A 14954-nucleotide genomic window follows, 5' to 3' on the forward strand; every position below is an offset into this window, starting at 1 on the left:
GTACTCTGTTCTTGCCCTGTGGCTGACAGTTTGTGATCTCTGTTTTGGTCTCTCTCACTTCAGCAGAGCACAATTTAGATACACGATTAAAGCAAATTATAATTTTAGATAATGGACATTTTATAGGGGTAAGTCAGGGCACCTGTCTTCAGTTGAAGACGCCGTGGAACTATTCCATATTAAGCAAAACTGCATTTGTTTTTTGTATTTGAAGTTTTCATCTAAAATTCTCTGATGACTTTTTAAAAAACAGCTTTCTTGACGTATAATTCACATACCATACTATTCACCCATTTAAAGTGTACAATTCAATGGCTTTTAGTATATTCACAGAATTGTGCATCCATCATCACAATTTTAGAACACTTTCGTTACCCCAAAAAGAAACCCTGTACTCCTTAGACATCACTCCCAACTCCTCCGTCCCCCCACCCTAGGCAACTGCTAATGTACTTTTTATCTCTTTGGATCTGCCTCACTGGACAGATCATGTAAATGGAATCGCAGAATATTTGCTCCTTTGTAACTGGCTTCTTTGACTTAGCATGTTTTGAAGATTCATCTGTGTTGTAGCCTGTGTCAGAACTTCATTCCTTTTTATGGCTAAATAATCTTCCATTGTCTGGATATGCCACATCTATATTCCCCTCATCAGTTGATAGACATTTGGATTGTTTCTGCTTTTTGGCTACTATGAATAGTGCTGCTGTGAACACCTGTGTGTAAGTGTTTGTGGAGACCTGTGTTTTCACTTCTGTTGGGTAGGTACCCAGGAGTGGACTTGCTGAATGATATGGTAATTCTATGTTTAGCTGTTTGGGGAGCTGCCAGACCGTTTTCCAAAGCAGCCGCACTGTTTTGCATTCCACCAGCAGTGCATGCGGATTCTGATGACTTTTATCTTAATGTTTCAGGTGTAACGTCTTGTTTTCCTAACTGGACGGTAAGTTTCTTGAGGTCAAGAAATTGATGCATACTTTATTTTTAATATCCTCCATAGGCTTCATGATTAGATACATTTTATTGTGCAATTACTAGACACTTCACTTCTCTGGGCCTCAGTTCCTCCTTTGTAAAATGGGAGCGATTATAATATTTAATTGCTGAGGGTCACTGTAAGCTTTAAATGAGATGATACACATACAATGTGTGGGACGATGTATTCCATATGGTAAGTCTTCAATACATATTAGATACTACTGCTATTGTGGGCACTTTTTTCTTATGGAGACTGAATTATTGATTGAGGTTTATCTTTAATATGAGCTTTTAAAAGGATTTTGGCTAAGATTGTGATCTCTTAATCAGATGCTGGTTAAAAATTAGTATATAGAGAAATGCTAAGATGGCAGAAACTTTGGATGTGAACATTTGTATCTATCCATCCACATAATACCACATTCCTCACTGAATCTGAGTGAGGAGAGTTGAGGGAAGAACATTTCTAGATCCTTCTGGCTTGCAAACTTGGACTGGCCAGGGTAGCCATAGTTTACCTGTCATGTTCCTCAGGAATAAAGAGATCTCTCTCCCCAGGAGTCCCTGTACAAGAGTCTCTGAGACATTTTTTATGCAGTGATCTTTGAACTGGGAGCTCTGCATCCTGGGGGTGGCGGGAGAGTGGCGGCCAGGACAGATGTGTAGGTGGTTGCGGAGAGCCACCAGGTGGAATCACCCTACCCAGCCATGAGGTACACGTGAACAGAACTGCTTGTTTCACTCCCAGCAAGCACTGCTCAGTTATGCCACTCAGAGGCTCATTCATTCTGCAGGCAGTTGCTAAATCATTATTTTATGCCAGATGCCAGAGACAAGGCGGGAGGGAGGGTGCAGGGACGGGGAGGGAGTTGTCATGTGTGAAGGTGAATGAATGAGGCTTAGTGTTCAAGGAGCAGAAGACAGAAAGTGACTTGTGGAGTCCTCAGCAAGGAGCTACTGCTTTAAAGACCAAGTGAGGGGCCGGCTCTGTGGCCGAGTGGTTAAGTTCGCACGCTCCGCTGCCGCGGCCCTGGGTTCGGATCCTGGGCACGGACATGGCACTGCTCGTCAGGCCACGTTGAGGCGCCGTCCCACATCCCACAACCAGAAGGACCTACAACTAAGATATACAACTGTGTACTGGGGGGGTTTGGGGAGATAAAGCAGAAAAAAAAGAAAAAAGATTGGCAACAGTTGTTAGCCCAGGTGCCAATCTTTAAAAAAAAAAAAAAAAAGACCAAGTGAGACTCTGAGCAGTCTCTCTGAGTGCATCCTGAGCCATTCTCTCCCTTACTGAGCTCACTCAATCTCCCCAACCTTGCTTTCTCTCTCTTTCTAGACTGTCCCATCCTTGATTCTGACTTGGGGACTTTGCACCTGCTCTTGCTATGCCTGGAAAACTCCCCCCGACCCCCCCAATCTTCACAGGGTTGGTTCCTCCTCACCAGCTCCTCAGGGGACCATCTCCCAAACTCCCATCACACTCCAGCTCATTAACCTTTGTAAATTTCCTTTGAGCTCTTACTCCCTAGAATGATCTTGTTTATTTCCTTCCTTTCTTGGCTGTCTCCCTTCCACATCAGGTGTAAGCACCTTAGGAGCAAGAGTCTTATTTAGCTTGTTCATCGTGGTCTTTCCAGTGCCTGGAGGGATGTCTGGCACATAGCATGTGTTCAATAAATCATCATTGCTGAGTGGATGAAAAAGTTTGTATGCAGAGAAACAAACTGGAAAGCAGGAGACATATCGTAAACTCCACGGAGGAGCGATAAGAAACCAATTGGAAATCATTGGATTCTTCCTTATTAGGAAAGTCAAATGCCATTGAAAGTAGATGGTGGTGGTGATGGTGATAGCCAACAGTGTTAAGTACCATTCTTAGCACTGAAGTAAGCGCTCCACATATATTAATTCATTTAGTCCTCGCAATCACTCCATGAGGCACGTGTGGTCATTCTCGTTTTACAGATAGGGAAACTGTGACACAGCGAGATTTAGTAACTTGCCCAAAGTCACAGCTAGTAAGTAGAGGAGCAGGATTTGAACCCTAACCCTCTGGCTCCAAAAGCCATCTGAATCACTTGGTGTTACTGTGTCCAGGTGATCACTGCGATGTAACAGAGAAAAGGACTCTTCGGTTCAATTCAGAGTCGAGTCCATGCTAGTGCCTGAGAGACAGTGTGTGTGGTGGGGAGAGCATGTGGGCAGGGATCCAGAGACCCATCTCTGTTCACTCTGGACCGACCAGTTAGCGGCCTCGCCAACTCCAGATGGCTGTGTTTTGCAGGAAGTGTCTTAATCCCAAAACAAGGAAGCTGGACTCTAGCCTTAGATGATCTCTAATGTTCTTTCCAATATAAGAGTTCTTAAGCACCAAAGATGTAGAATCATTGAAAGTTACTTTCCCTCCCCAGGCGTCAGCCAATGAGCCACGAGTGTATGTGCATACATCCCCACACACATCTGCGTGTGCACAGAAAAGGATCTGTAAGAGTGCCCACACACTGGTGGTGGTGATTTCCCCTCAAGAATGGAGGGTAAGGAGGGAAATCTCCCTTTGTATTTGTATATCTCTCTACTGTTTGAATTTTTCAACAAGAATGTGCTACTTCTAATATTATTAAAAACAACGTAAAGGCAAAAAATTAAAGTGGTTTGTAGTTAGGTTACCAGTAGTTTACGTATAAACAGATATTTCTCAGGGAAGGCTCTGGAGAGTGCTTGGAAGGCTTGCTTTCAAGTATTTGAATCATTTCCTCCTGTCTTGTTTAGCATTAACTTATTCCGTCTGGGAAGATGCATTTGTTTAGCAAGGAGAAGCTTCAGTTCAGAGCAAGACGGTCGAAAAGACTTGGTTGCCGTCTTCAGCTGTCTGAAGTGCTGTTAGGGAAAGAGGAACAGAATTCTCCGTGTTGCTTCAGAGCAGAATTACCAGCAGCAGGCAGAATGGACGGGGCAGAGTCCCAGCATGTCTACGCTGGTAAACAGTGGAGCTGTCTTCCTAGACATTGTTACCATGCCAAAGTCATTTTGGTTTTTATGTATTTATTTTTTATCTGCCACTTTACTAAATGTTTTAATGTTTCTAATCATTTCTCAGTTAATTCCCGTGAGTTCTGCAGGCAGGCAGTCTACATCTTTCTTACCAATATTATACTTCATTTTGTTTTCTTGTCTAAATGAATTTTTAGAACAATGTTAAATAATAGCAAATTAAAAATATAGTCCAGTTTGCCTATGTTGTGATAGTAAATCTGTGGGCTCCTCCTTGTGCTTCAGCATTCGTGCATCTCTTCCTGGATCAGGAGAGGGCACGCTCTGTCTCCTCAGCAGGGCATGACGATTCTTCTGTTCAATTTTATATTTACAGTTAAGACTTATATACATTGGCGCATTGGTGCCATTATTCGAAAGTGTATTCACATGTTTATTGTGGGTCAGAGAAGTTTTAAAGTTTTTGGTGAAATACCCGTAGAGTTTGCTATCTAAATATTTTTGTCATTATTTAAAAAGTGTATTTTAATTTTTTTTTTTTTTTGAGGAAGATTAGCCCTGAGCTAACTACTGCCAATCCTCCTCTTTTGGCTGAGGAAGACTGGGCCTGAGCTAACATGCGTGCCCATCTTCCTCTACTTTATATGTGGGACGCCTACCACAGCATGGCTTGCCAAGCGGTGCCATGTCCACACCTGGGATCTGGACCGGTGAATTCCGGGCCGTCGAAGCGAAACGTGTGCACTTAATCTCTGTGCTACCAGGCCGGCCCCTGTATTTCCTTTTACTAGGGGTTTTACATTATATTAAAAATCTTGATTGGTGGAAGTACTGTGTGATAATTTTCTTGTTTCCTTGTTTTTTATAGTGACATCATAATAGGTGCCTTTTGTTGACTGCCTCATGGATGCCATGCACTAAACCAGGCATTTTATCTCACTAATCTTCACAAGAGGTCATTAGAATATTATGATTTTAAATTTGCAGACGTGAAAACTGAACTTAAAACGTTTTAAACTTGCCCAAGATCGCACAGCCAGCAAATGTCTGAACCTGGATTTTCCCTGGTCTAACTTTAGTGCTTTCTTTGGCATTTTTTCTTAATCATGAGGGGTGGGGGTGACCCCTGCCTGAGTAACCAGCATTATACCCTCACACTGTTGGGGGCCTTTTAGAAGAACTGCCCCTGTTGAGTCCAAATAACTGGAATTGCCCTGTACTTTGGGTTGGTAAAGGAGGAGGGCAGTGTGGCCTGATTTAGAATCCCTTAAGTCCCTCGGCAGAATGGAGGCACTTCTTCCAGTCGGGGACCCCAGACTCCTGGTGCATCTGTTCCGGGCAAGGTGGAGCTCTGAGGCTGCCACGTATAGAATATTTGACTCCCATGTGGTTTTGGGGACTTTGGCAAAGCTCACTTTCTCCCAAGCTTACAGCCCACCTAATGTTAATCATGCTATCTCAGCTGTTTTTGTGTGCCCTGGCCTCGGGTGTCCTGACCCATGTCACTGCAGAGGGCAGTCATGGGTGGTAGGGCTTCACAAGGGGCAGGGTTGTAGCTATCCCAAGAGCCTGTGCTTTGGGACTCCAGTTGGTATATTGGGTGCATCTGAAGACATCCCAGATAATCTTAGACCACCTACTGTTTTTCTCAGGAATGGGGGGGGGGGGAGGGGCGGGATTTGTTGAGTTTGGGAGTCACCCAGGACCTGGAAGATGTGGTTGAAGAGGAACCTACTTTCTTAGCCGTTTGGCCTTGAGAGAAGCAGAGTCCACCAGGGCCGTGGTCCTCATGATTATGAGAAATTGAGGCTCCCTTGTCTCTTCTGCCCCATCCACACAGAGCAGGTGGTGGTGGAGTGGAGGTTTTCGTTGTAGATAAATCAGACCTGCTAGCTGGACCAGCCTCAGAAGGCTTTATTGTTTCTCTCCACACAAAGGGGACTTACCAGGAAGATGAAATGTGATTACTCTGAGGAAGCAGCCCAAGCCACTTGATTCTTAATGCTAAAATGGGCTCTAATCCTTGTTTCCTTTTCGGTATTGGATTAGAAGAATGTAGGGCAGGATTAGAAGTGGCTGTTAACAATGCCCACAATAAATAGACACCCCGAGAATTTCAAAACAGGAATAACGAGGTAGGAAGGGTTGAAGCTGCCACAGTTATTCCACCTTTAGAACTCAAGGTACTTGTTTTGATTTTCGGATTATATGTCTGCCGTCCCCTAGCAAAAGGTGACTTGAATTTAAAGTCAGTGAATTTAAATTCATTTTGTGTAGTTGGAAAAAAAAAAGGAAAATATTCATCAGTAATACAATAAATTCAAATAAAGACAGTGATATATACCATTTTCCACTGTCACATTAGCAAAGATTAAAATAAGCCTCATTTTTTTTATTATCAGTTAGTATGTTAATTTGGAGAGTTGTGCAGAGTACTAGTGGGGGTGTAAATTGTGCTTTCAGAGAATAATTTGGCAGAATTTATCAAGAGCCCAGAACATTTATACTCTTTATCCACTTATTCCATACCCGGAAAACTCTCCTGACAGAATAATTTGTGCAAAGACAAGCCTTGGGTGCAAAAATGTTCACGGATACATTAGTTTTAGAGCATTTTTCTTATTACAATAAATAATATCTACTCAATGCAGAAAGCTTAGGAGGACATAGGAACTTAGCAATTAAAGATTAATCACAATTTTACTGCAGAAAAAGAGCATTTTGGTATAAGTTTTTCTAATTTTTCCTCTATGTATGTGCTTTTGAAAAAATAGTTGCAGCATGCCTTTCTTCCCTCAGCTATCTATTTTGAACATTTTCTCCGTCTGTTGTACTCAGCTGGGGAAACTCTAACCTTAGTTGAAACCAACTCTTCTTTCCTTTCTGGCTTGCTCCTGGGCAGCTGAACGTTGTTAGAAAAAAAAAAAAAAATCCCACACAATTGAGCTGCCTGGTTTCACCTTAAATTCATGGTTATGAACCTCAAATTAGTCCTTAGTACTGTCCAGAAATGCTGAAACATCTCCGTAATGAAGTCACTCCCCCAGTCTTTGGGAAGATACCCAATACCTTCTTTCTTCAAACCTCTCTTATACAATACCACTCTCCCCACTCTTAGTCAATAGACACCCCTGGCCTCTGCCAACTGCTCTTGGAGCACACCAGTCACCTCCTGCCTCCTTCCCACTGCCAGTGCTGTGGAGCCTGCCTCCGATCCCAGGCCACGCTCGCTTGTGTCTCAGATCCCACCACTTCTTCCTCCTCTGGGGCCTCAGTCTTTGGATTATCCATCCTCTCTCCTGCATCATCAACCTCCCTCTCTTTTGGCTTATTGTCAGTATGATAGAAAATGCTGTGGTGTTGCCGGGAGCCGCCCACCAGTCCTCTAAGCCTCTACCCAAGGACACGGTCCGGGAGAGAGATGAGGCAAGGCACGGGGGACCCTCAGAAGCTGGCGGTCGGCCGCTCCTGATCCTGCTCATGCTACTATCTTAGCAATATTGCTCTTGCTGTTCTTTTCTGTACATGGGGATATTTTGGGGAAAATCTCTCCAAGCAGGGGAAAAAAGTTGATGTAACCTGGCCTTCTAGGGAGGGTTCAGGGAACAACAGCCTGAAGGGAAAAAACAGTTCTGACCCCCTCCTGGAGAGGCGGTAAGGGAATTTGGACAGCCCTCAAGGAGGAAGCCTTCTAGGAATCAGCCTCAAAAGAGAACATTCCCTCCTCAGGTCCTTCTAGGAGGTAGAGATTATCCTAGGCCTGTTAGGACAGGAGGTAAATGGTGGCACCCACCCAGGAGCAAAGATATACAAAAGGTACACTCTCCTAAAACAACCCATAACCCTGATAAAGTTGCAGAAAAATATCATGATATATTGACACAGAGGAACTGGGATTATGATGAGGACTGGAAACCCTATAAAATAGTTAATGGTAAAAGAGAAACCCCAAGCACTGTGCCTGTATGGCTTTCGCTCAGACGGAGATGAGGGCCTGTGTGTACTTGGTCCCCTTACACTTTGCAATACTTCTGCTTTTGTTATTACAGGAATAAAGATAGAGGCTTAGGGCCATTCGACCCATGGGGAACTGAGTCTAGACGTTACACCCCGTTTTGCAATCAGTCTTAGACATCTAGATGCCTAGTAGACATATAGAAAAGGTCAATATCTGTAATTAACAAAGGTTGCTTGCTTCTCATAGACGTACTGTGCTAACATTATAACAAGATATGCTTATGTACCCATTTTGTTTGCCAAAATTATGTACTGGGACAATTCCATGAAATCATAAACGCGTGACCTGGACCCTATATAAGTGCTTGAATGCTTTAAATAAATCAGACTTGGAAACCTCACTTCCAGTCTCACTGCCTCTCATTCTCCGACGCCGTCCATCCCTCAGGAAACCTGGACTCTGCTGGAGCTGGGCTCCGGCATGATGTCTCACCTCTTAAATAAAAACACCTTCCTTGTTTTCGCATCTCTGCCGACCCTGTTTAGCTTTCATACTTTTTCTCTGCTACCTTTCATAGCACTTCTTGAAAGAGTTGTTTGGAGAGTCAGTCTCTCCCTCATCACCCATTTTAGTCTGGCTTCATCCTTGTTGTTTCACAGAGATGCTTGTCAAGGTCAACAAAGACTGTTTCTGTCTTCATCTTACTGGTCCTGTCAGAGTTAGAGATTTTCTCCAACCACACCTCCTACCTCTGTTTGATAATAATTCCCAAATTTTTAACTCCAGCTCAGGTCACTTTTCCAGGCTCCAGAGTTACCTCCAGCTACCTACTCGACATCTCCCCTCAGATGTCTCTTCGCCATCGCGATGTTAAAATAAGCAAAACAGAACTCTTGGTGTCATCTTAGACAGCAGTGCTCCTTCCTCTAAATCTTTTCTGTCTCTCTAAATGTCTCTACATCAATTTCTTTGTTGAAGCGAAAAACCTAGGCTTAGATTTCTTTTCTTGTCCCCCACATCCAATTCAGCAGCTGGCCCTGGTTGGTTTGACCTCCAAAATCTGTATCAAACCCATCTGCTTATCGCCACCTCCACTGCCACCAGCCATGGCTGGACCCTGCTTCTGTTCTTCGCTTCTCCAGCTGCGCCTCTCCAGCGTGTCAGATTACATCCCTACCTTCGCTGGCTTTCCAGTGCCCTTCAGATAAAATCACACTCCTATCAAGGCCCCATATGTCTGACCTCCAACCTCAGCTTGTACCATCTTCAGTTCCGAGACAATGTCCAGCTCTTCTTCCTTCTTCCACCTCAAACCTTTGTGCCTGCTCCTTCTCCTTTCCCAGCCTTTGAACGGCTGGTGTCTTCCTCGTCAGGTCCACTTCCTCAGAGAGGCCTTGTCTGACTCCCTCTTAAAGATAGCTGTCCACACCTGTTTTTTTTGCGTCATTGCCTATATTTATTTACCTCAGAGCATTTATGAGAAGCTGCGATTGCTAGTAGGAAATAAACTGTTAATTATGCATTTCAAGTTGGCAGGATTACGGATGATTTTTCTTTTTGCTTTTTTGATGTACACAAGTAATACATGGTATTTTCTTCCTTATGCTTTTCTGTGTTTTTCAAGTTTACTGCAGTGAGTATGTGGTTTTTTTTTTATAATCCGGTAAAATGTTCTTGAGAATTTTAGAACACTTTTATGACACATCAGATTATTGAATATAGAAGCAGAATTAGGAACTGTTGTGCTCTAGAGAATGACCTGAATGTTTGAAACACACTTGCTAAGGACACCCATTAGCCTTTGAGTCCTTCCAGGCCTGTATATTACCTGGATTTAGAAAGAGTGGCAAAAGTGGTATTTCCTGTGAAACCTCCCCGTCTGGGTAGACTTGTTTGTAGAAGGCGTTATAGAAACTGGGGCTTACCAAAATGGTGATTTTTTGGAGGAGAGCATCCCACAGACAGTCCTCAGGGTTGGAAAGACATCACAAGTGCTCTTCACATCTGTTTTTGGAGCTCTAGGGGGGCATGTGGCCTGAGGTGTTGTCACAGCCCTTTACTCACTTCACTTAAGGCAGTGGTTCTCAAACCCGAGACCTTTTTGGGAGTCCCTGAGGTCAAAACCATCTTCATAAGACTAAGATGTTATTTGCCTTTTTCATTCTTATTCTCTCCTAAATGCACGATTGAGTTTTTCAGGTGCTATATCATTCACAACAGAAGCAGAAGCAGATAGGAGAATCAGTCTTCCATGAAGCCAGACATTAAAGAGGATTGCAAAAATTATATTAAAAAAGTCAATATTCTCACTAAAAATTCTTTTCTTGTGGAAATATAGTTATGTCTCATTAAAATGCTATTTATGTTAACATATATTGGGTTTCTTGTTATTTTAAATGAATTAATAAATACTTTAAAATTTTCTCAGTTTAATTTCTATTACACATAAACAAACACTCTTTGGGGGTCCTCAATTTTTAAGGGTATAAAGGAGTCCTGAGACCAAAATTTTGAGAACTACCAAATTAAGGAAATAAGAGAACTCTTTCTGGTGGATTCCTCATGGCTCAGTAAACAGATGAGTTGAATTGCATAAGAAAGAGAACAAAGCCTGGGTCGGGGTGGGGGGTGGGGCATGGGGGGGAATGACCTAGTCTAACATGCAGCTGTTGGAAGCTCCTGACGTTGCATTGAATCTTCCTTCTTCTCTCCCCCTCCTTGCTTCCCCTCTCTCTCCTGTTTTAGAGATCATGCATGATGTGATAAAGAAGGTAAAGAAGAAGGGAGAGTGGAAGGTAAGTGGAAGAGTACAGTTCATGGCCTCAGAGGCGAGTCCTTGTGGAAGAAATAAGAACGGGGGTAGAGTTGGGGAAAGGTGTGTAGACAGGGAATGAGGACTGTTCTGTGTCCAGAGTACAAGAAATAGAATCTGCTATGATCCTGGTTAAGAACTCTCTTGGTCATATAGCTTATCTTCAAGATCAGCTGGTGGGGCATTTTGGCAGTGAACTTCCTTTATGCAAACAAAATCATACCTGGAACCCATTATATAAAGCAGAAGAAGGTGAAATTATTCTGTTTGCTATGGCAGAGAAAGAGGAGACCCTTCTTGTCCCTTTGGTGGCCTTAAAGCGTCACCATGGAGCCCACACAGCAGTTTGAAAAGCCCTCATCTGGTCTGTCCCCATCTGTCTGTAACTACCTAAGATGAAGAAGTGACCTTGTTTATTCATAAACATTGAGAGCAATGCTGGAACAAGTATTTGAGCCAATCAAATTGGTTATGGTCTTGGTTCCTCTAGCGGGTGATGCAGGTGGGAAAGCATGCTATCCCCCATTCAGGAAGTCAGCGTTTTAGGGGTCACTTGGTTCTCTGGGGCTGGGCATTGTACTGGCCAGGAGAGCAGGCAGTTTTACTTGAACTTCTCTGGGGGTTGTTGAAGGGTTTATACTAACCATTCGTTGCCCACACGTTTTCAAGTTCATTGGGCGTGGGAACCACAGAGCTCATTGGTACAGGAGCATTTGGAAGGCTCACCTCTGGCCTTGAGAGATTCTGTTTTAGCCAGTATGTCCATCCTCACCACCCAGGGCGGGAGGCCATCTGATGGGAAGTCTTTCTGAGAGCCTCTCTCTCTTACCTGTCCCAGCAGGTAATGGACTGTGGACATGTGAATTTTAAACTGATCTGGAGGAAGCTGCCTCATAAAATGACAGCTAATTGTCCCTCATACTGCAGTAGAAAGCTTTCTGGTCCACATTGTGTCTAGCTCCTGTTTCCTCGGTTGATATCGTTAAAGAAGAAGAGAAATACGTAGCCTTGTTTTAGCTGCCAGCTTCCTCCCTCCACCGAGGGCTGAACAGAGATACGAAAGGTTCCCTGAAGGAACCTCAGGTGTGAGGCTTTTAGACCAGGCCTGGCGAGTTCTTGTTATTCCAGTCTGGACAGAGGTCGGCTACAACACATGCTGGTACCTTCTAGCGACATCTGCAGCCAAGCGCTCAACTTCCATACCATGTGTGTGGCACTAGTGTTCATTTTCCTTTTAAGAAAAAAGTTATACCCTGAAAAAATACTCTCCAATATGGGTTTCTCTGAGTGTGGGTGCTGTAGATGATTTTTTTCTTTTCTTTTTTGTTTTTGCATTTTATGAGTATTTATCATAGAAAATTAAAACAATTTTTTTAAGTTTATAAGATTAAGTCAATGAGAACAAGCTCTAAGTCCTAGAAGCTTAGGTTTGATGTGGGAGATAAAAGTTAGCATGTATTTCAGCAAACCTCTGACCCATAGGAAATATCGGTAACTCAATATTCTGCATTTCTGCGGTTCTTTTCGAAGTCTGATGCAGCAAGCTGACGAGAGGATCGTAGCAGATGCCATCCAGTCCATAAGCTGTTCTCTGCTTCCAGGTGCTGGTGGTCGATCAGCTGAGCATGAGGATGCTCTCCTCCTGCTGTAAGATGACGGACATCATGACCGAGGGGATAACAAGTGAGCACAGCATTCTCTCTGCCCTTGAGTAACACTCAAGCCTTCTCTTGGGGGCGAGCTTTCCTCCTCCCTATTCATTATTATCTTGCTTGACTTTAGATTCTTCCAACAACCTGGGTGCTTAGACTGTAAGTTCCTGAGAGAGACCCAAGGCTTCTTGTTCGTCACTGAATGCCTAGCACCTAATCCAGTGCTGGATGCTCATTAAATATCTGTTAAAGGATACCAAAGGAAGGTTAAATCAAGAAAAAAAGGCAGGCTGCCCAAGAGAAAAAATGGGCAAAAGACCTGAACAGGCACTTAACAAAGGAAGAAATCCAAATGGCCAACAAATAAATGAAAAATTGTCCACCCTCAGTAGTGATCAGGGAAATGCAATTAAAACCAGACTGAGGGCTGGCCCCATGGCTGAGTGGTTAAGTTCATGTGCTCCACTTTAGTAGCCCAGGGTTTCACCGGTTCAGATCCTCGGCACAGACATGGCACCGCTCATCAAGCCATGCTGAGGCAGTGTCCCACATGCCACAGCTAGAAGGACCCACAACTAAAAAAGAAATATGCAACTATGTACCAGGTGGCTTTGGGGAGAAAAAGGAAAAATAAAATCTTTAAAAAAAAAAACAAACCAGAGTGAGACACTGCTATACCCACACACATTGGAGTATTTAAACTCTGACAATGCCGGATAACAGAGAACATGTAGAAAATGGAAACTCCTATATGATGGAGTGTCAGTTGGTACAGCTACTTTGAAAAACACTTGGGAGTGTCTAGCAGAGTTGAAGGTCCTGTGAGCCAGCAAGTCTATGGTTCGGTGTGTGTCCTAGACAGCCTCAGATGTGTGTGCCCAGGATGCATGTGCAGGAATGTTCGCAGGGCATTGTTCCTTGTAGCTCCAGATTGGAAATGACCAAAATGTCCATCAAGAGTAGAATGGTGAGGGCCGGCCCCGTGGTGTAGTGGTTAATTTCACGCACTCCACTTCAGTGGCCCAGGGTTCATAGGTTCAGATCCCCGGCAGGGACCTATACACTGCTCATCAAGCCATGCTTTGGCCGATTCCCATATACACAGTAGTGGAAGATTGGCACAGATGTTAACTCAGGGACCATCTTCCTCAAGCAAAAAGAAGAAGATTGATGGAGCTGGCCCCGTGGCTGAGTGGTTAAGTTCGCGCGCTCCGCTGCAGGTGGCCCAGTGTTTCGTCGATTCGAATCCTGGGCGCGGATATGGCACTGCTCATCAAACCACGCTGAGGCAGCATCCCACATGCCGCATCTAGAAGGACCCACAGCTAAGAATATACAACTATGTACTGGGGGGCTTTGGGGAGAAAAACGAAAAAAATAAAATCTTTAAAAAAAAAAGAAGAAGAAGATTGGCAACAGATGTTAGCTCGGGGCCGATCTTCCTCACACACACACACACAAGGGTAGAATGGTTAAATGAATTGTGGTATAATCACAGAGCAGAATACTATACAGCAACAAAAATGAATGAACTCTGGCTACTCACAGTAACATGAGTGAATCTGATAAACATAATGTTGAACGAAAGAAGTGAGATACAAAAGAGTACTTACAGTGTGCTTTAATTTATATAAAGTTCAGAACCAGGCAGAACTAAGCTATGCTTTTTAAAATGCAGACATAAGCGGTAAAACCATAAGGAGAAGTGATCACCATTCAAGTCGAGATGGTGGTTCTCTTTGGAGGGAAGGGAGGAAATTGTGATGAGGGAGGGGAATAGAGTAGGGGGACACTACTACAGTGCTGGTGGGTTCTGTTTCCTAACTGGGGTGGCGCTTTTGCAGACATTTGCTTTATACTTATTTGTGTGTTTATCTTTTAGTCACTCTTTGGAATGTGTATGATAGTTTCACAATAATAGGTTTTTGTAAAAAGTTAAATCACCTGCTTAAGGTCACTAGCCAGTGTCACAGCTGAGATGAGGACTCAGACCTCCTGGCTTCTGTCCCAGAGCTCTTATTCATGCTCGTGTGCAGCTCTAGTCTTCCTTAGGGGCTCCTTTTGAGAGGGATCATGTATTTTAGTCTTTGAAACAGCATTGACTGAAAAGCAATCTTGGGGCCGGCCCCATGGCCTAGTGGTTAAGTTTGGTGCGCTCCATGTCGGCAGCCCAGGTTCAATTCCCAGGCGCAGACCTACACCACTTCTCAGTGGCTGTGCTGTGGTGGCAACCCACACACAAAATAGAGGAAGATTGGCACAGATGTTAGCGCAGGGCAAGTCTTCCTCAGCAGAAAGAAAGAAAAGCAATCTCTTTTGAGGTATTATTTCAAAAAGAAAGTTAGCCTTTTAATTTTTTTATTTTTCCTTCTTCTCCCCGAAGCCCCTCAGTACATAGTTGTATATTTTAGTTGTGGCTCCTTCTAGTTGTGGCATGTGGGATGTCTCCTCAGCATAGGTTGATGAGCGGTGCTAGGTCCGTGCCCAGGATCCGAACCGGTGAAACCCTGGGCCGCCGAAACAGAGCACGTGAACTTAACCACTTGTCCACAGGTCCGGC

At 43.8% G+C, this 14954-nt stretch overlaps 1 protein-coding gene across 7 annotated transcripts in view; it reads left to right on the forward strand.

The window, feature by feature from the left end:
- The window catches only part of STXBP1 (syntaxin binding protein 1), a 65014-nt gene that overhangs the window by 17885 nt on the left and 32175 nt on the right, over positions 1-14954 (forward strand). For 3 of the 7 annotated variants that reach the window (XR_011432591.1, XM_023628935.2, XM_023628934.2), the window contains exons 2-3: positions 10676-10725; positions 12344-12425. Coding sequence is in view for 6 of the 7 variants with exons in the window: in XM_023628935.2 (XP_023484703.1) it covers positions 10676-10725; positions 12344-12425 (132 nt within the window). In the remaining variant the exon portion in view is untranslated. Of the gene's footprint in view, positions 1-914; positions 944-3392; positions 3516-10675; positions 10726-12343; positions 12426-14954 lie in introns of all 7 variants that reach the window. The other 4 variants (XM_070251448.1, XM_070251446.1, XM_070251447.1 and 1 more) reach the window with 2 other exon arrangements.

Source organism: Equus caballus, chromosome 25 (genome assembly GCF_041296265.1).
Source record: "Equus caballus isolate H_3958 breed thoroughbred chromosome 25, TB-T2T, whole genome shotgun sequence".
NCBI classification, from domain to species: domain Eukaryota; kingdom Metazoa; phylum Chordata; class Mammalia; order Perissodactyla; family Equidae; genus Equus; species Equus caballus.